The following is a 21,917-nucleotide window of genomic DNA, read 5'->3' as shown; positions in this document are numbered from 1 at the left end:
CGTTCACCAGTATGTATCGTCTTATGCAAATGGAGAGGAAATGAAAGGCTGTGGAAACATTTTTATATTCAAATGTAATTGTCTTCCTCTGAATCTAGGAATCTAGGATGTAATGTAAAGCGCAACGAAATAAACAACAAAAGACAAACACTGGTATTATGTGTGAAAGGTGGGTGCTGATCCTCCGATCGAGCAGAAGTTCGAAGAGTTTAAAGGGTGCAGTGTCTTGTTAAAAGTGTCAAGCCTAATTAGACATGTTGGCCTGGTTTCTTAAATGCTAATCTGCGATCACGTGTTAGCCTATGTGAGTGTGTGTCGTGTGCACTGTGTTTACTGTGTTAGTGGTCCAAGCAGGAGAATGCATGTGAGATTAAAAGGTGTGCAGGCAGGTTAAAGGATAAGATTATAGCCTTGCAGACATTATGGATAATCTCCCTGTGGGAGTGTATACATGCTTTGCATAAGAATATCTGAGCGTGTTTATGTGCACATTTATGGATGTTCCTGTATGCTGAAGTGCAGACTCACGTCTTGGTCTCGTTGGCCTCCTTCTGCATGATGTCCAGGATCATGCGACAGGCGGACGAGCAGCCCTCGGGTGTTGAGTGGATGGTGATGGGTTTTTCTGCTGCACCTGCATTTTCCTTCCGATGAATGTCCACCCTGAGGGAGGAAGAGACAGAAAGACAGAGAGAGAGGATCACTATCAGTTCAATTATTTGAAAATGAAGTTTGTCAAGCGCCCTACAAGCCGAAAGAGTGTAAAGACAGAAATGTAAGAGACTGAAAAGAAAATATCACGAAGACTAAAAATAAAGAATTAAAAAGAAAAGAAGCTGTTTTAGGAATATTTTCAAGAACAAAATACAAGGCAACAGTAAACATGCCATCCTCTACCCATGAACTATGTGCCCTGCCCTTTTCTATTTTGCATTATATCTCAGACAGTTGGTCTTCACATACAAAAATCTGAGTTCATTATTGGGTCTTGGAGCTTACTTGGACTGTGTCTGTTTGGTGACGTTCTTAATGGTGAGGCCCTCTTTGCCAATGATGGCTCCCACAAACTGAGTAGGCACAAGCATGCGCAGGGGGAAGTCGTGTTGTCTCTGGCGCGGAGCACCAAAGCCTCCTGAGGGCCCGGGCTGAGAGGCGCCCTGGTCCCGAGATGATCGGCCCCCGCGCCGCGCACGGGGAGCCTGAACAGGTGGAGCAGCATCCATGTCCATAATATATGACACCTTAAAGGAGCAGTCGTCAAACTGCTGTCCTGTCAACTTCTCAATGGCTCTGGAGAGGAGAAGAGGAGCAGGCGGTGACAGGAGGAGAGAGAAAGGAGGAAGAAATGAGGGGAGACATCAAGAAGAGGAGGAGGAAGAGGAGAGAAAAAGATGAGTAAATAAAACAATACATTTTTCTGACAAAGTATAAATAGATACATGATCACAAGGAAGCAATGGCATATCAGCACAGAGGTTTTGTGCAAGTTTTTGAGAGAGAATTTGCAAATTGCTGTGATTTAAACCTTCATCAAAAAACTGATTGGCTGACTTTGTAAGACTCTGATATACTTGCTTTTAATTATGTGTTAGTGTGCACACGATGCTATCTCATGTATCCTGCCTCTCTTCAGAACCCTGGTTGTGTGCGTCCTAAAGAATTAACACTAAACTTCTGATGGTTGCATGTAAGCAAATGAACAATGGATACAGTTACAAGGATACAAGGATATGAAATCAGGTTAGCAGCAAACAGAACAAAATGAAAATACATTTTTACAGAGAAACAAAGACTCTGTCCACAAACTCTATGTGGTTTTTGTGAAGATTTCTGTCCACACTGGAACGCTAAATCTCTTTTTCACTGTCCCCTTTTCAGTCTGCTAACATCAGAATGACACATCACACCTAACATCTGGAGTGGAAACAAACATTCAAAAAAACAATTTAGTTTTTCATTTATGTATTTCATTTCAACCTCTGTGATATGTGATTGTATTGACCTTTTTAACGAGAGATCACAGAAAAAGTTAGAGACTGCCCTCTTAACTCTGTTCCTACACTGACAGGGCAGATTTACATCATCATTTTCCAAAAGCTCAGTTTTCCCTGTAGACACTAAAAAACTCATTTGAGGCCATTTTTAAAAAGAGCTCGGTCTAGGTGAGAAAATAAAATGCCCGCAAACTATGGACAGATGGGCTGAAATGGAAAGAAAAAGGAGCACTTTTAAATGTAGCTACCTTTATGTGAATACACTGTAACTGAAGTTGTCGACCGCTGATTTTTTACAGCTATCATCTTCACATTAACTATATAGAACCCTCCTTAGGTATCACCATGTTTAATTATGTACACAGAATTGCAAGGTCTATTCCAGAGTTGATTTGGCCCTGCTCTGACCTAGTGGATATACTTTTTAATCCTCCAGGTACACACAGAGTACACAAACAAGTATGTGAGCAATGCTGCTTGTGTTTCCGCTGCTTGTCTGTGCAAAACCGTTGTTAAAAAGCAAGTATATCTCAAGCCTTACTCTTGCAACTTGGCTGCATCAGAGTCATTATTTGTGCTGCTTACACTTTAGCTTCCTCCTTGGTTGCGTACGTAACATTCACCACTGCTGTTTCTGTGTCAGTGTTCACTGTGAAACAAGAAACACAGAGAAAAAAAAAAAAAGCAAAAGCATGAGATAGGGCCACATTTACACATGTACATAGCAGGTCTTTGTTGTTGCCGTAGGTGAGTCAGACACGCGTCCAGGTTCCCGTGGTGACCCAGAGAGCCACTTGTCTGTGTGAATCCATTACAGCCATCACCACACTGGCTTCCCTCCAGGCCCTGCTGCTGCTGCTGCTGCTGCTACAGACAGTAGCTGCTTAACACAATAGACTCTCTGCCACTTGCACAATAACTGATTTAAGTTTCTCATGACAGCCTAAACAAAGCAGGTAATCTGTGACAAAGTGAAATGAAATACACAACAGAGACACACCTTAGGAGGATATGTGCTCCAGTGCTGCACAGTGGGGGAAAGAACAGCACTGACTCTGCCACAGTTACAGGGGGTTTGATTCCCGCTGGCACCACACATGCTTTAAAACGCTGAACGGTCAGGTGACTTTAAATGTACAGCACATGAGATGACAGGACAAGCTTGTGATTAGTTGATTAATCAATTAGTTGATCAACAAAAAATAAACTGACAACTATTTTGATCATGGGTTGAATATTTTTCAAGCCAAAAAATTTTGAAAATTGCTGATTTTCTTTGCCTCGTACTAACATCATATCAGCTTGGTCTTAAGAGAATAACTGAGTAATGAATAATGAAAATGATCATTGGCTGCAGCCCTAAAGAGAGACAAATTATGTAAAAATGCTTAGTACTGAACTCTGAGTACTGTGAACTGCAAACACTTTTTCTCCTGTTGTCAGTGAGAACAAGGAAAACTTATATCACCTGTCATCATATTAAAAAACAGAAATGGCTTCATGTTTAACTTGTAATTTACTTTTGTGTTGTATACATATTATCTAATTCTGCCTCAGCTTGGATTTTGCTTTATTTCACAGAACATAACTCTCAGTACGTGTAGGGTGAGAGTGCAACAGTGACAGTGATTGCAAGAGCAAAAGACATACAGCATGTCTTACTGATGATATACCTTCTGGTCTACCAAAGCCCCTGTCAGAAGAGACAGCAGCATTTCTGCTTTGTCATCGTTGAAACCCTGTTTGTGTAACCTCTAAATGTCAGAATGATGAGTCTACACAGAAGCCACCGCTCTTTGAGGGCTGAAGCCAAAGTCTGGAGAAAAAGAAACACTTACTGTAGATGCTTTAGATAGCTTAAAAAGTGTGCTAATAAACTCCGCTGCAATTTTTGGCAAGTTACTCACAAAAACAAAAAAAAGTGACAATCACCAAAATAAATGAGCCAGGAGGTACAAGGTACACTGCCAGTATCATATAAAGACTGGAAAAGTGTTGGACTTTTTTTCCTTTTAAAGAGTCAAAAATAAAAATAGGCATCTGAGCCTGTCTTTCTGTCAGCGAAAACAAAAAACTTCCAAACCTGCTGGTTCACAGCAGACAGCAGGTTTGGAAGGGTTAAAACTAGTGAGAGCGCCCAGCTGGCTTAGAGAGGGTGAGTGGGCAGAGCCTGGCTTGGTGCCCGGCCCCGGCGCTCACAGCCAGCTCTGCCCCGCCTCGCCTTGCCTTGCCCTGCCCCACCACCGGCAGCCTTCACCATGCCACACAAGAACATGGGACTCCTCCAAAACCTCACCCCTGTAACCAGAGCGCATGGACGCAGGCACAGAAAAGTGACAAGACAGGAGGCGGGCAGACAGGAAGTTGAGGCGGCAACTAAGACGGGGACGGATACACGAGTGAGATGGGAGGTGGAAGTTGAATGTTCAGTGTATCGCTGACGTTTGGATAGTCGTGTTGAGGCATAAAGAAGAAAGAGGTAGAGGCAACGCTGCGCTGGTGTCTGGGATGGCTCGGATGACTGTTTTACAGCAGCAACTGGGAAACTCTGAGTGTAGTAATTTCTCTGCTGGGTTCTCTTTTAGCACCTGTCATGACTGCAGTGGGTGGTAGTTGGTCTTGGCTGGTTTGACGCACAGAGAAAAACTGCATGTGTGTGTGTGAGTATTTGTGTGAGCTTGTGGGTGTTTGTTTCTCCCCGTGAGTCTACTACTCATGTATGTGTGTGTAAACAGCGAAAAGTTCTTAGGGATAGCTCTAGCGCTAACTACTCAGCACACACGAGTAGATACACACACACACGCACTCGCACATAAATACACACACTCCTTCACACAGTGCAAAAGCTTTACCACAGGCGCCTACAGTGTCCTCACCCATTACCACGATGCACCTCCCCAAAACAGACGCGCACGCAAATACATACAGGCATAAACACACACACACACACAGACATGGACACATTACTAATGGACGCCTGCCATGTCTGCCCACTTCAATACATACACTGAGGCCAAGGGGACCCATGGCAATACACAGTGCTTATTATAGAGGCTGCATGTAATTCAAACGCTCCTCTCCCTGAGTCAGACTTATAAGACACACATGCACACACGCAGACAGACAAGATGATAAAGGCAGATTTATACGCAGAGATGGGTTATGTTTAGATAATGGGTGTGTGGGATGATGGTAACGAGGAAGTCAAGTCACACAGGGAGACTTGACTCACTGGGAGGTCTGTGTGTATGTGTGTGTTGCTAAATAGACACGTGTGCATTGAACAGTCGGAGCCAGATGATGAGATGAGCAGCAAACAGGGAGGAGAAGAGTTCTGTACCTTGTTCCACGTTTTCTACAGTACCATACTGAGCTAGAAGGCCGTCCAAAACCTGAGGGAGAAATGAGAGCGTGAGTTAGAGATGCAAGTATGGCCACTGATGAAAAAAATAAAAATAAAACACACTGACACAAATGCACATGCACACAAAGATCTAATACAACTGTTGCTAATGTGGGCCTGTGCTCAGGTAACAGTGTAGTTACTTCATTTTTTTTTTTTTACACAGGGGTTGAAAAGTTCTTTAAAAAAATGTGATATAAGTGATCATTTAATATTTTTGTTTTAGCTGCCTTTACAAAAAAAAAAGAAAAACATGACTCATAATCCAAAGACCCTTCAAGTTAAACACCAGCAGCTTGACAGAGGACGAGTAATGCCTTTCAATTCACCAGTTTTTCTGCACATTTTTAATATAAAAGCCACAATATCACAGAAAAGTGTTTAAGCTTGGTTGAGATGGAAACGGTGTGTTGACAGAAAGTGAAAATGAGTAAAATAGCATTTACACGCCAGCCCTTAAACTAGCAAATGCAAGTAAATCAATCAATGAATTACAATGGTGAGGGCATATGACATTATCAAGGATGTGCTCTATCAAATTTTATCTATTACATAAAATACAAAAACATTGGTAGCAATCTGTCAGCTCTGAAGTGAGGCTTCATTTTGTTTTATTTTTTAATATCATTATCGGTATCATTTTAATATCTGGCTCATTGCAGTCTTAATTTGGCTTGATAGTTTAAAGGAACAGTTCAGCATTTTGCTTGTTTCTCATGCCTGTGTGTTAAATATGGAACTGGATTTGGGAGTTGATTAGCTTAGCTTAGTTTAAAGACTGGATGCAGACGGAAACAGCTGTAACGGCAGTGAACGAAAAGTGAAAAAAGTACACCTGCCAGCACCTCCAAAGCTCTTTTATTAACATGTTGTGTCACTCTAAACGACTGATTCTGAAACATAAATATTTTTTCATACATGCATTATTAAATAAAACAAAGTATTACCTACATCTGCAAAGGAATGTCAAGTTAGCACTCCGCCTACTAAAACTGTTTTTTAAGCTATGTTATAGCTTGTGAAACCGCAATGACTTTCTGTTTACATATGACGGTAAACAAGGAACTTGATGTTTCTTAGCAACTATTTTACACAATACTAGTGTAGAGTTTTTACTAACTGAAACATTCCTTAAGTATTAAACCTGAACAACCGGATTGTGCAACCTGATTTAGTAAATCACTGGTCTGAAACAAGATAGGAACCTAACTGGAACCTAACTAACTTAATTCCTAAAATTACAGACAGATGCTTTAATACTTGGACAATACAGAGAACTATACTTAAATCACTGAAGTTTTGTAATGCTGCTAAAGGCTTGTTCACTTCTTCAACTGGAAGATAGTTTCATTCATGATCAGCTGAAAAACACACAAAATGTTGACTTTTCATATAAATCAGACTGTTCACCTAGTAACTGTATTTCTATAAAAACTATTTAGGGATAGGTATGGTTTTAGGTTTCTACAAATTAATTCCACAGTGACCAGTTTTGTTATTCTGTTAAACTACACACACTGATATATAATCAAGACCATGTATGTTGTGTTTTATTTGAGATACTGTAGATTTCTGAGAATGTAAAGACTGAGGGACGCAACTATCAATCCATAAAGGTCTTTAGGTGCTGCAGAATAGCACCAGACTTTACCTTTGCTACTACTGATGTTAGGCAGGTGCAGTTATTCATCTCCTTTACTTATGTAAAAATATAAACACCACAATATGAAAATACTTAATAACGACGTGTGTCCTGCATTCACTTCATTCATTTATTATGCAGAACATCTCCTTTCAGAATGTTATAATATCATGTATGAAACAAACTCTCAAAGGACTATCACTGAAGCATAAATGTGTAATTAGCATTTTGATACTGTAACTGGTTGAGATGGACCATATTTTTACTTCACTATGCACGGCTGGTTGGTTCACTTCATAACAATGCACCACATTTTAGAAGTCAACCACATATTTTCTATTAAAAAAATCTTTATCAGAAAATTAACTACAGCCTTCAAATAAATGTGGAACTGAAACTACAATATTTCCCTTTGACATTCAGATGTATCACAAAGCAAAAAATGGAAACATTCAAGAAAAGTACTTAGAAATTGTACTTAAGTACAATACTTAAGTAAATGTACTTTCAAAAACTGTACGAGTGTCTTGATTATTAAATAATGGTACCTAGAAGATGACATAAAAACAGAATTGTAGGGGACAAAAACCGACAGGAACATGAAACACCATGACAACAAGTTTTCTGTGAAATGAGTGAATATTAAGGAAAATTATCTGGCAACTTTGCATAAGCTCTCAAACAAACGGAGAGACTGGTTTGGCCTGTAGTTGATTTAATGGTCTCTGAAGTTTCATAAGTTTTACAAGGAAAACAAAAGGCAGCGTGGAAACGACCCACAGGTACGATAGCAACCCAGAAAGTAATGAGAAAGTTGGCAGACATGAAGACAGACACAAGGGCAGCCTGGACCCCCAGTAAGGCGATGGCAAAGCAGAGGAACAAACATGTAGATGTAGATATAAGCACACATACAACACACATACAACACACATACAACACACATACAACACACACACAACACACACACAACACACACACACACATACAACACACACACACACACACACACACACTTCAGCCTAAAGAGGAATACAGTTTAAAGGCTGGTGACTCATTGTCAGGAAACTAGTTTATGTGCTACCTGGTTCAAGCTGTTCAACTGGGCATCACTGTTACACACACACACACACACACACACGCACATTCACAGACAAACAACTGACCTCCCACTGTAGATGAGGGGGAATGTTCCGGATCTGGATCTTCCGACTCCTGCAGAGACGAAACACACAGACGGAGTGGATTTAACAGACCTGAACCGCAAACTCACACACACTCACACACACCCACACTTATTGTTCCAGTCATCTGTTGTGTTTATGGCAAAGCCAAACGTCACTTGTGTACATTCACATTTGCCAGATCGTAGCTGTCAGGAGATCTTTCTATGATGGGGGCAGAAATGTAGAGTCAGAGCTGTATTACACTGTGCGTAATTTAATAGTCAATGTGATCTTACTTTCTACAACACCCACAGTTCATTAAACAGCGTCAACAATCAAAGGACTGTCAGAGAAGTGCAGAAGGAGATCTAGGTGTGTAGGTGAGAACTTTTATTAGAAAGCATATTAGAGACACTCAGTAACACCCTCCTACGAGCGCTATTCTTACTCTTACTGTTACTCTCACTATGCAAAGTGAAAGAGTGGCACAAATGACAAGAAAACGTAGAGTTTAATAAAATATGGCTGCAGTACAGCAGTGAAACATAATTTGAGACGACCTAAGATGTCTCTGTGACCACAAAGACAGGCTTCCTTCATCCTGTGTGAAGCAAACTGAGCCTCAGAAGGTATGTTTTTGGTTTGGATTTTAGATAAGAGAACAAAAGAAAGAAAAAAAAAAAAGGAAAAAAAACTTTACCAAACAACAAACAAGATTTTTATTTATTCCTCGAAAATTTATTCATTTATTCCTTGACAATTTATCAGTCTTGCTTCCAATTCATATGCATTTCAATTTCTATCCATCTTTTATTTTTATTTTTTTATTTATTTGTCAGCTTGGCAGCTGTTTGCACCTTTGTGTATTTGATTTAATCATAAGGACTTGAACAAGCTTTTAGTTTTTAGTCAAAATATGTCAGTCAGATTGACAGAGAAAAATGTACAAATGGGCAAATGGGACAGTGTCCCGCTGTGCCCGTGTTTTTTTTTTTTTTTTTTTTTGGAATCCAGAGTCTCCACACAGCGTCTCTCTGCCTCCAGTGAGCGTGTCAGCTCAAACAGCAAAGCCACACAAACCGCCTGGTGACCACAAGCTGTTAACAACTACATTAACGTGAGAGAGTCCAGCTCCGCAATGAGAGCTGCAGATTTAAAAAGCAGAGAGGCTGGTGGCGAAAGAGCCTCACCGCTGAGCTACTATATCCCAAAAAACCAATTCAGAAGCATTTCAGTGCAGGCATTAAAAAAAAAACAGAATGAGGGATGGAGGTAGATAGAGTGGAGAGTGGAGGAAAGGTAACAAGCCATAATGAGAGGTGGATCTAAGTTCAGGAGGACTCTCAAAGGAAACAGGAAACACAAACACACACACACAGCTATTTTCCTACGTCTGAGTACATGTTCACACAGTGACACACATTTCTCCATCTAGGTTTTGCATCTTTCTCTCCGAACACGTCTGGGTGAAAAAGACCGCAGGTCAGAATTTCCTGTCAGTGGCGAGAAGAGGACGAGAGGACCGAGCTGGCAGCTGGACATGAATGAATGACTCTTTCTGATTGTGCCGCTCAAGAAAAAAAAAAAAAAAAAAAAAACTCAAAGAGGAGAAACACAGCGTCACAGGGATTTGGGACAACTCTCCTCTCCTCATTCATCCATCTATCTGTACTTTAAGCAGGGATATTAGAATACTGTTGAATAAATGAGACTGCTAATTTTGACTATAAGACAAGCAATCACAAAATAGCAACAAGTGTGTCCTATAGCACGGTGGCCTGCAAGCTTTCTGTCACTGATGGTGGTTTAAAGCGAGTGGCTCGATGAAAGACCTCTCTTGGCAACCAGTATCCAAACAAGGGTAAACCGATAAAAAATGTGTCTGTGCCACTAAAACACATCACCTTTGTCAACGTAGTACACAACCTCCTGCAACCCAAAAGCAGCCAATAGCGGACAAGCATTTAAGGCCAACTCAAAATCTCAAATCTCACAGCCCCAGAACGCTGGCATCCATGAGCTGCACGAATATGGAAACTAAAAGCTCCTTTCATTCAGCGTCGTCTGCTTAAATAGCCTGTGAATTCTGAGGGCCCAGGTCTCTATTGTGTTTGTGTTAATTGATTTGCCAAGTGTAACCTTGATGTAATGTTAGACCACATGATGCTCAGCTGCAGCACAGTCCTGCCGTCCTCTGCGCTCTTTATTGTTAATAAGCACATTAGCGGATCCACTGTCAGGTGAGGCAAACTCCGGGAGGATGTTGTCTCAATAAGACTTCAACACTTGCATCCCTTCCTATTCACGCTAGGCCACCACGTCTGTTTCTTTTGTTTTCTTCTCTGGAACTTGCACACGTTCTAAAGGCCACTTGCTTGTCTGTCATGCTGAAATATGCAGAGGAAGCTTCCTGAATGGACATCTCTCGGAAAAAGTGACACGGCCTCCCGACAATTTTCAAGGTCTCATTTTCAGCGTGCCTGTGGCCGCTAGCTGACCAAGAGATCACTGCTCTCTGTCTGTCTGTCTGCCTCCAGGGCAGGGAGAGGCCCACAATACATGCCACCATGCAACATATAATATTGTCTGTCTACAATGTTCATGTCTAGCTTCAGACATCAGCTGTACATCCTTAGGTTATACACATTGCTTTATAATCAGGAAATAACCCAGCGGTATTATATGCTGAATTTCTGCTAATATCTCCTGTTGAACTCAGCGCCCTTTCTCAGCTCCTCCTTTCCCAAAGTCCAAAATGGACTACAGTAGAAGATACAGACTTAATGGTTACTTAATGTTTGTTGAATGTAACCAAGCTGTCTGCTGTTGGTTTGCAGCGGCCCGCCAAGAGAAAAAAGAAAGCCTCTCAATTTCAGCCTTTAAATATCTGAGGGTGGCCATGTTAATTTGAAAAGCTAATATTTACTGCACCCACCTGCACAAGGTAAGAAACCGTGTCTGTGCACACGCGGGCATACTAACATGCACATGCACGTGGAGCAGTCGAAGGAATTTTAACCTCTGAGAGGGCAGAGGGGTGAGAAAGAGGGTATTCACCCCAAGCCAGAAGTTTACAGTGTTCCTAAAGATGAACCCATGAAACCTATTTCGTTTGAACCCTTTGTTTTCTGCAGTGTTTTCATCCGTTGTTATGTTTCCTTTTGTTTTAATTTCTGATTTACATTTTAACACCTTTGTGTTTATGGGTGAAAGAGGCCAAATACCGGTTGAGAACATTTGGCTGTGACTAAGAGCTATAAGGAAAGGAACTGCAACCAGTTGAGCTTCACTTATTAATTGATTGACAGTAAATTATTGGAAGCTATGGCCTGTGAAGATTAAAAGCTTGTGTGGCTTTTTAAACTTGAAGTGTAAGGCAAGGGCAACTTTTTACAGTCTTCTGTCACTATGAACAGGGCATAATGGTTATTCAATTTGTCATAACTTCTATGTACTTTGTTCTTACCCACCCCCACAAAAATCAGAGAATGACACTATGAACATAAAAAAGTAACAGAGTGTTTTTGTTCACGCATCTTCTAGACTTCCTTCACTGAGGTCAAAAACCTTTTTTTTTTTAACTCAAACTCACAGGAGTGAATGATTAAACGTTTCCCTCTCTGTTCGAGGATTCGGTCTAATGAGGCCTTTAAAAGACTTGTTTACCTTTCTCTCCGTGCTCTGTGCGGATGCCCATGCTGTCAGAGACGGCTCGCAAGGCTGTGAGCTGCGCCCAGCGGGGACGCTCTCTCTAAAAAGACATCCCAAACAGCCTTTCAGTCCACCGGGCCTGTCCGAGACCCTGCTGCCTCACAAAAACTCCCACAAACACTTCTGCACACACAGTCACCTCTCTACCAGAAACCTCACACTTAATTGCTTTCAAAATCCTCTTTAAGTTTCTCTTTCTCCATTTTACTGTCATTTCCTCTCTTCTGTGTCGAGTTAGCTGTCAACACTTACGCTGACTCATTTTCAGTACAAAACTCTCCACTTATGACCACCTCACCTTTGTGTCACATCACTATAGGCACGTATAATTCTTCAAGAGATTATTCATTCCTTGCGACCAGATATGAACAATACCAATGAATCAGTCTTATGTCCGAAAAACAGAAATCTTTATTCCCCCTCCGCCTTCCCTGCCCTGTCTCTCTGTCTGCCTGACAAAGCGCTTTGTTCCCACTGAAGGCCACGCTTAATGACACAAAGACACAGGAAGGGAAGTCCACATCGGTCCAGAAACAGTCCAACGAAGGACTTCATAGAACAGGAGATAATTGATGACTTTCAAAATGAAAGATGAGCTGGCCATCAACCCAGCCATACCATGCAGATAAAATAGGAAATGAAAACCTCTGCGGTCATAAATCACACTGTAGGTGTGTGATTATGCACTTATTACGTGATCATATTACAAATCCACTGATATAGACTGTCTAGGCAACACTAATGCCTCTGCTTCTTGTATGTGTAGTAGTCTGATGCTCCAGTGCTGAGTGCAGTATAATGTGATCATCTCACAATCAGCTACATTTACACTTACATGTGCATGTATGTGAAGTCCTACTGTTCTTACGTCATCAGTATGGACTGTACAGCTCTAAACTAATACTGCTGCATGTCCACACTGCTTTTGCTTCTTTCTTCTTTATACCAGCTGAAACTAACAAAGACAAACCTCTAACTTACACCCAGTCTAGACATGAAACAGTACTTTGTTATATGGATCAGGTTGGATGGGTTGGTCAAATAGTCCGGTGGTCCTTATACACCAACCACTGACTCGTCTAATCTGAAGTAACCCAATTTCTAGCTTTGACCCTTAAGCTCTTAAGCGCCTAAATGCCCTGAAATCTCAGAGAGGAAGCAACAAGTCAACAATATTCAGCAGACCCTACTGTGTGGAAGATGTCCCCCTGCTTCTCTTTTCAAACTCTGGCAGCGCTCCCACTGTGTCCAGCTCTCTGGCACTGGATTAAGACAGAGCTCAGACCATTTCTAGACCATTTCTGTGTAGTGCTCTTAAGCACTTCTTTAAGGCCCATCCAATTGTTGTGGAGAAGAGATAACAGGATTTGTATGACACAAGTGTCTATGCATTGTTCTTGTCTCTCAGCCACAAGATTTGTAGGTGTTTGTTCTCCAGAAAGACAAACTCTGAACTAGTTCCTCTGCTCCTCCTCTAAGGTGCGTTTCGTTTATAGTATTTACTGCAACCTGCAACATTGTGTTAGACTTCAAATCATTTTTTTTCCATGATGTGTAACTAACAGCGCTGTAGAAATGTAACTCAGTGTTACAACCTGGCCACAAAAACATATTTATCATTGTATTATAGATGGTAATACTTTATTTTACTGGTCTGTAATGTTCAAATAATTTCTACTAAGTTTCCTGCAACGAAGCATTTAAATTTGTACTTATTGGAGGGGGGAAGAGACAGAGTTCAATTTGTACACCTCTGATTAATTAATTAAATTTAATTGCTAGTTGAATTTAGATTGTTTTTTAGTCAGTTCAGTAATGGCAGCTCTGCATACAAAATGCGAACAAACAATTAAATGCATATGAACTGCAAAATTTAAAATAATAAATTGATTCTAGGGTTTCAAATTGAGCTTTTCTTTCAAGGGCATTCCTCTTTTTCTTTTAAGTAGTTTCTCAACTCTTTCAAGGAAAATGGAAATTATCAAACTTGAAATTATGGAAATTACGAAGAAATTATACAGAGGTTAAGGGCCCTTAAAATAAGGTTTTAAATGGATGGATATTGATGGTTTAAATATAAATGTTTCAAAGTGTATGCTCACAGACGATAGTAATCATTGAAAAACTGAAAACTAACACTGAAAGTTCATCCTTGACCTGAGAAGCTGATGAAACAATCTCAGCATCTGAGACACAAAATATTTTGCAGCCTATTTTGTTCAACATTAGTGACATAAGTATTTTGGAGAAGTGGTTAGGGGGCAGTACACACTCTGAGTGAGAGTTCTGATTGGGAGATTTAGTTTAAATTTAAAAAATAAAATGCATATATACATAAAAGGGAAAAAAATGAAATCAATTGATGACAGAACATCAAGGTGAACATCAAGTGTTCTGTTTTGAGATCATTGATTTGAGTTCTGAAGCAAGACAAAAGAATTCTATTGGAAATGCAACCAATGAATCTGTCTTCTCAACTTATCAATTTATCCTCTTTAATTAAACTTGCACTGACTTATTTCTGACCACTTGGGGGCAACGGACACAAGCTGTACACACAAATCTATCTTATTATCACCCTTCAATTTGATATGACTAATGTGTTAGCAAACAGTTGATTATTTACACATCCAGCAGATATGGAGCAACATTACCTTTCATTTGGAGTTGTGATTTTGCCACGTGGTGAATGTAAGTCCAATGTTCACTCTCTTTTATCTCTGCTTTAGGCCTCTACCGACTCCTGAAGGAATTATCTGCTACTTCAGCTGCTAAATGCTCCAAAACAGAGAAGTTGTGGGCTGTAAAACCGAAACAATGAGCTGAGAAGTGCTAAAACATTCCATGCAACTGAGGGGATCTGCAGAGTTGAGTGATAATTCGGTGAGGGTTTGCCTCAGAGAGAGACCCATTTCACATTACACAGTTAGTAATATCAATTACAGCAGCTTTAACTTAATGAATAATCTCTCTACACTGATGGGTGTCACAATCTAAACACAATATCATAATTGTCGTTTTTATGGCGAGGGAGAACCTTCAGAGACGATGTGGGAAAATTGCTTCTCCTCCTTAAGGTGTAAAAAAGCACACAAAGCAGATACCTCTGAGACAAAAAAGAGGCAATACTTCATTCATCTAAATTAAAGTACTGAGATTTCCACGGTATAAATAATTGTTACTGGTGACAGTTTCCTTGACTTTCAGTTTCATTAAATCCTTTTATTCCTCCAGGCATTCATTTGCATCCATCAAAAAATCTATCCTGAGTTAGAAAACAGGCATTGTATCTGCTGTTTTCATTGCTCCCTAACCACATATTTTTCCACACTGATACTGCAGAGTGAACAAGGCTGCCTCTCCATGGTGCTGCTAACCATCTCATCTCAGTGTGCAGGGCTCAGGTGCCTGCTTCAGTCTTCCCTCCCAGCCTACGGCGGGTGAGAACTGATCAGAATTCTGGAGACTTACCCGCCTGCCTGTTTCTCTTCATGCGTTTGTTTTCGCTGTAGACCCAGCGCAGGGAGACACAGGCTGAGAGGCAGGCAGGTAAGCACACGCAGTTCTAATGGAAGCCACAGCCTTCCTGTTGACGTTTGTCTGTCTACTCCTCGATGTCAACACTCACTCAGCCGGTTAATCGAAAGACGTAACATAAGGAAACACTGCAAGTTGTTTCTTCATCCATTAGATGTGGAATAAAGTTCACTGATGAGGTCTACTGGTACACACGGAAATTTAAGACACATTAATATCCTTGTATCAAGGAATGATTCAGTATCTCATGATAGGCCTAATTACAAATGATTCAATAGATTTCAATGACTCAGGCCAAGCAAGTCATTTATGTTTGAGATTTACACAGTGTGAGAGACAGCTTATAGCAGCGTAATGTTTACTCTGATTCAGACAGTCCTCTCTCATTATCAACTGTAACCACCAAGCCATTTATAGAGGGTGTTATGATTTTCACTACACATCAGAGTAAAGACATGCATATAATAACACCACAGAGAGGAAGAAAAACAATTTCACAATTTCAAAAAAAAAAAGAAAGAAAAAAAAATCCACCCGGAGTGTCCAAAGCTATTTGCATACCATTGCAGATATAAAATGATTTTCAGTTCTCAGGTGCAATCATCACAAATTAATTTTCAGTCAGTGCTAAAATGCCACAGGGTGCCCAGCTGACACAAAACAAATTTTCTCCCGTTATGCCCACTAAGCCAATGAAATGAGTGTTTTTAAAAAAGCTCCACTTTCCCATCACTGACACATAACGCATTTTTAACACTAACACAATGACTGAGCCTCTCGGTATGATGTTAAACATGCAGTCACATATTTCGAATCAAATCCAGACATTTACATTTGGTGGAACGTGCATTCTTGTTCCACATCTATCTAACCACATGTTTTGCTAAACCTTCTTATGGCCAGTACAGCAGGTGGCCACAGCAGCAAGCAGCTGATTGCTCTGCAGTAGGGAGCTCACAAATGGAAACAACAACAAAGCACGGTACACGGAGAAGAAAATATGACAATCTGATACTACTACCACAACAATGAAGCATAACTGTTTACCACAGGAAGAAAATCTTTTCAAGATTAAATGTCAATGAAACTTCAATAAAACATGTGAGTGGAGAGCCTCCAAAGACCTATCGATGAAAAGAGTAACACCCTGCACACTGTCACCAAACCACATATTTATTTAAGTAGTGGACATTTGTCAAGTAATAATACATAAATAAATATTTCAAAATCCCCATCAGGCATTTTTAAGGTGTATAAAAATATCTAAAATCAGTTTTGACTAATCATTTCTGTGTGATGTTTTTTCAACTAAAAAGTTAAAAAGTCCTTCAAAAAAAATTCAGAATCTATCAATTTGCAAATGTTGTATATTTCAAAAGATTCACTGCTGAACACAAGATGCCTCCTACTTTAAACTGAGATTTAAGGTGAGAACAGAGAAACTTTCCCCCTTCACCAGATGAATGTGAAAAGTTTCAAACTGCACTGCACACATGCTTGAGGGGATGGGATATATATATATATATATATATATATATATATATATATATATATATATATATATATATATATATACACAGAGAGAGAGAGAAAGAGAGAGAGAGAGCCTACAACAGAAGTACTATTTACCCAACATCTAAAAATATACAGAATATTGAAATTTCTGCTGATCATTCCAAATGCAGCAAAATTCAATCACGTGCAATGACAGCATTTTCATTTTAATACACTGAGCCACAAGTGTCAGACTAGAAAGAAAACAAGTATTAATTAGCAGAGAGAAGAGTCAAGAGGACTTGCAGTGTCATGTGCTACGCTGTTCTGTCCTGTCCTGAGCACATCAAACGCCTGCCTGCTCCTATGCTGCTACTCCACTAAGTGAGAACTCCTCTGAGTCCCAGTCACAAAGCACATAGTCAGCACTGTCAATGACAGGCACACAGCGAGCCTACAGGGACACAACTGACACACAGTCTCACACACACAGACACACATCTACAGACACACTAATGTATAGTCAACTGGTGTGGCTACTCCTTTCTACACGATCACACTGATGTATTTTCGGTGTCTTTCTCGCTCTCACACACCTCAGTGCTAAGAGCTACTGACAGGTAGATACCAGCTCATACTGCGGTGGTGCAGTGTGGGTCCGCTGTTAGCTGCTCCTCATGGCTGCGTCTGTTGCTTTATGTTGAGTTGTGCAAGCTTGTTCCTTGGGTCTCATCCTTTAATCTGCCAACCATAAGGTATTATTCTGTAGCTGAAAGGCTGAGCCCACCTGCCATAGGTGTAGGTCCCAGCAGGGTTAACCTGGATCAATAACGCACACACATCACTCAACATTACGCAAGCCCTCAGGACTGCTTCCCCCTCTCTGTCTGTCGCCCGCTCCTCTGCTGTCTGTCTCTCATCGTCCCTCTCTCTACCCGTCTCACTTCTCCCTCCAGCTCCCTCTGGAGAGCAAGCTTTACTTGTTCACACACACATGAACGCACTACCTCTTCTCTTTCCCCTCCCCCTGTCTGCGGGGAAGTTCCTACCAGAGAGTGAAAACACGTACAGAAACTAGCAGGAGGTGAGTGAAGATTCATCCTCGGAGAAAGAGAAACACTGGCAAGCCTGGTCAATGAGCAGCATATTTCAAAAACACCCCTGCCAGTCACAGCTGCTGTCACTGAGGAGCACTCGTTCTGCAAACAGCGGCAGAACAAAGCTTTTGGAAACAGTGAAACACACACACCACGTTTCTCAAACACAGGGTCGAGAACCGGTGCCAGGCCGGGAGACTCTGCCTCACACATGCACATGGTTTAGAATAAGTTTAATTAAAGCTGTGTGTTTGCCTTTAATTACGGTGCCTCTTAAAATGGCTGCTGGTGAGTTCAAGTCAGCTTTAAAGGGTCTGAAAATTAGAAGTCTAGGTTAATGTGTTCACTTTTAAATGCATTGTTTTTACAATATTTTAGGTAGTTTTGCGAAGTCCTACTTTTTCATAGATACTAACTGGACTTTGTGTTCTTTGTTGTGTGACAGTTGTATTAGACTGATTGCCTTGTTTGTATTTATAGTTTTTTATATTGTTTTAATGCTGCCCTCTCAATCATATCTTTTTGAAACTTTTACCTGGTTAAAATAAATAAATAAATAAATAAATAAAATAAAATGAATGAAAATGAAGGTAGCAATGCCTGAATTTTCATCAAACATTCATTTAAGTATTAATTTAAATGCCACAAGAATAAATAATCATTAGGTAATTATTATAATAGAAGAAGTAGAATTATAAGTATTTTAGAGATTAAACAAATAAGCTGAAAACTATATGCCAACAATTTTGATAACTGACAAATTCTTAAAGTCATTTTTCAAGCAAAAAATTTGCTGGTTCTTGGTTCTCAATGTGAACATTTGCTCAGTTTTTTTGTTTTATGCCATTGTAAATTCAGTATTTTGGGGATTTTGCTGTCGGTCAAACAAAATAAACAATATAAAGACATCACTCTAGGCTCTGGGAGCTTGAGATCAGCATTTCTCTGTGTTTTCTAACATTTTAAATTATGAATGAATCAGCAGATATACGATAACAACAATAATTGTGAGCTGAAGCCCTGAAACATTTATTTAAATGCCTCAGCACTTTTAAATATTGTAGAGTCCTGATGGTCAATAATAATTGTGAAAAATACAAATCAAGCACAAATTGATTATTTATTTATTTATAAGGGTATAATTTTGATGGCACATAAGACACTTTATATAAGGCGGTTTAAACATCACAAATAATTAACGCCTCTTAAAAAATAACAATACAAGTGAAGGAAAAACAAAGAATGAGTGAGATATAAGAACAGATAAAGAGATAAAAATGAATTGCAGACTAACAGCAACTTTACACAAGTGAGTAAAGTCTAGTAAAGTCTAGTAAAGTGCAGTAACCCTGATAAACCATCAACAGATTAACAAAGCAGTGGGATTATCTATATAGGACACACTTGTGCGCATTGGGGGGACAGTACAAATGGGTTTAAGGTTAAATTTACATCAACACCCAGTTCTGAGCAGAAAAGAGACTGGATTTTATCTCTTGTCTGCAGAGGATGAGCGTAAAGGGGCAAAAAAAAAACAGCAGGGGTGGCAAACAACTAATCCCCAACACTGTTTTCTTTACCATCGCCTGTAAAAGAGCAGTTTTTAATGGTTATGGGCATCCGGCTCTACGATTGGGAGGAGTCAAATGGATAAGAGCCTCCAATACATTAATTACATTATAGTGCTCCTCCCAAAACCTTAGATCATCTCGTGTCACATGACCCACAAGTGGCTGAAGTGGCATTATCCCTGTCAGACTTTAATCCTGTGGCTAAAATGGCTCCAAATCCTGACCTACTCTGCAAAATGAGGCAGGGGGCTTGAGGGGAAGTGGACTAGAGATGGTAGGCTTCAGAGCTGTGTGTATGTGCTGGAGCTACATGCGTATGTGTTTCTGTGTGTGTTTCAATGGGAGGAGGGATCTGGGAAAGGGAAGCTGTTGTTGTGGAGAAGGAAAGCGGTAGCTGGAGTTTGGAGGATGCCTGTATGCTGCGTGAGAATGTAATTTGCAGACTAATTCAATTATCGGAGACGCTCACAAGGGTGTCAGCCCTGATCAATAAGCGATAAATACTTGAGTAAATATTCTGAGTTGATGTCAATATCTCAAGTTAGGGAGGCCGAGCTCCACAGCAGAGGGGAGCGGGTGGAAATGCCTGTTGTGTGGGCAGCATTTAAAGTGAGACAGAGAAGGCGAGAGAGAATTATTGGTGATTGTGGAAAAGCCTGAGGGAAAGGTTTGTTGTTGGTGCCTCTTATATATGTGACTAGAAGGCACTCAGTAGAGCCCAAAAGACTGCCAAGCTGGAGCGATTCCTCAACTTGCAAAAGCAGAAACCCCTGTACTCGTCTTCCACATTCGATAAAATGCTACAGTATGTGAATGCAACAGCACACAAACACAGTAGTTGGCTTAAAAAAATGTCAGGGTGGAAATCTTAAATCCTTATCGCCATCAAAATCAAGGACTCAAACTTCTCCCTAATCTATTGGCATCCTCCAAAGGAGAAACAGAAGTTCAAACATGACTTTCCTCGAATGTAGGTTTTCCTCAGTACCACCTGAGGCTCAATTTCAAAAGATTAATAACAATTGTCTCTATTTTGCAAGACATGAGATTCAACGGCACAGTCCACTAATTTAACAACTATTTCCAGCCCCACTCAGCCTTATGACTCTCCTCCACACAGAAACACCAAAACAAATCTGCAAGCATTTACAGGCCGGCTGCTTTCATCATTCCTGGCAGAAAACATACAAGGCTGGTTCCCCTCTTTAACAAACACCCTGTCTAAGTTGAAGGGGTTATTAGGAATGAAGGCTGATCTGAAAACCTAACCCTCATTCTTTAAGACAGCCACAATAACAGCTCTGAAAAGCACTGAGTCGATGTGATGGCCTGGCACGTTTGAGATTTGTGGCACACACAAAACTCTAATAATGTCATTTATCATTATCAGACCTCATTGTGGAAAAGGTTAACATCTGTACTGGTGGATCACCGCATTTTATGAAGACAAGCAAAAACGTGCCAGTGTTAGGAAAAGCAAATCAAGAGTTGTGTTTTGTCTGGTGGCATTTCTTTTATTTACACTGACGTTTCATCAAATCAGAGCCTGTCTTTGTGTGCGTGTGTGTGTGTGTGTGTGTGTGTGTGTCTGTGTGTGGACCCGGGGTGTGAATCATGTGCTGTGACACGCCAGCTTTGATGATATGTGATGATGGGGAGGAAGCAGCAATATTGTAAATGCTCTATGAATCCCTGAGGTGGTCATGCATCCATCAAAGGGTGCAACAATTATGCTTGACAAAAGGAAGAACAAACACAAGTCCTGTTAAATTATACTTTTCTTCAAGTGCAGCTTATTTGATGGATCATCTTCAGCGGCTCCACATCTACACTGCTGTCTCTTTGACATCAAACTCGTCTTTGAAGCTTGTCATTCTATATCTCTGTAATTTATTCTCCCGCAACGTCAAGCGACCGGAAACTGGGCTGCCTGGAGTCACTCCTCACACCACTTAAAACAAAACCATCTCAGCAACCATCTCTGAAATGAACTGTTGCCTCCCGCTTGGGGAATGGCAGGAACACAGAAGCACTGTACACACACACACACACACGGACACGGACACATGCACACACAGAGGTCTACTGTTGAAGAATTCCAATAGTGGTAACCACAACTCTAACTAAGAATAAAATGCCTGTCTCTGTTACACTATCTGATAGGCTTACAGTACATAACATACACTTGTACGCTATTTACGCCCGCTAATGCTAACACATAGCCGGCTTCATTCTGCTCTGCCAAGCTGTGCCGGGGGAGCAGTGACACTGTGAGCGGCATGGAGGCGGTGAGAGACAATGC

General features: G+C 40.6%; 1 protein-coding gene across 3 annotated transcripts in view; it reads right to left on the bottom strand.

Moving 5' to 3' along the window:
- The window catches only part of igf2bp2a (insulin-like growth factor 2 mRNA binding protein 2a), a 48,685-nt gene that overhangs the window by 14,686 nt on the left and 12,082 nt on the right, over positions 1-21,917 (bottom strand). For 2 of the 3 annotated variants that reach the window (XM_041056327.1, XM_041056328.1), the window contains exons 3-7: positions 8,206-8,254; positions 5,335-5,386; positions 2,580-2,643; positions 1,000-1,290; positions 529-663 (exon numbers count right to left, since the gene is read on the bottom strand). In XM_041056327.1, the coding sequence (XP_040912261.1) occupies positions 529-663; positions 1,000-1,290; positions 2,580-2,643; positions 5,335-5,386; positions 8,206-8,254 (591 nt within the window). Of the gene's footprint in view, positions 1-528; positions 664-999; positions 1,291-2,579; positions 2,644-5,334; positions 5,387-8,205; positions 8,255-15,387; positions 15,400-21,917 lie in introns of those variants that run through there. The other variant, XM_041056329.1, reaches the window with a different exon arrangement.

This window comes from Toxotes jaculatrix, chromosome 15, assembly GCF_017976425.1.
Source record: "Toxotes jaculatrix isolate fToxJac2 chromosome 15, fToxJac2.pri, whole genome shotgun sequence".
NCBI classification, from domain to species: Eukaryota; Metazoa; Chordata; class Actinopteri; family Toxotidae; genus Toxotes; species Toxotes jaculatrix.
This window is presented reverse-complemented; position numbering and strand designations above follow the sequence as displayed.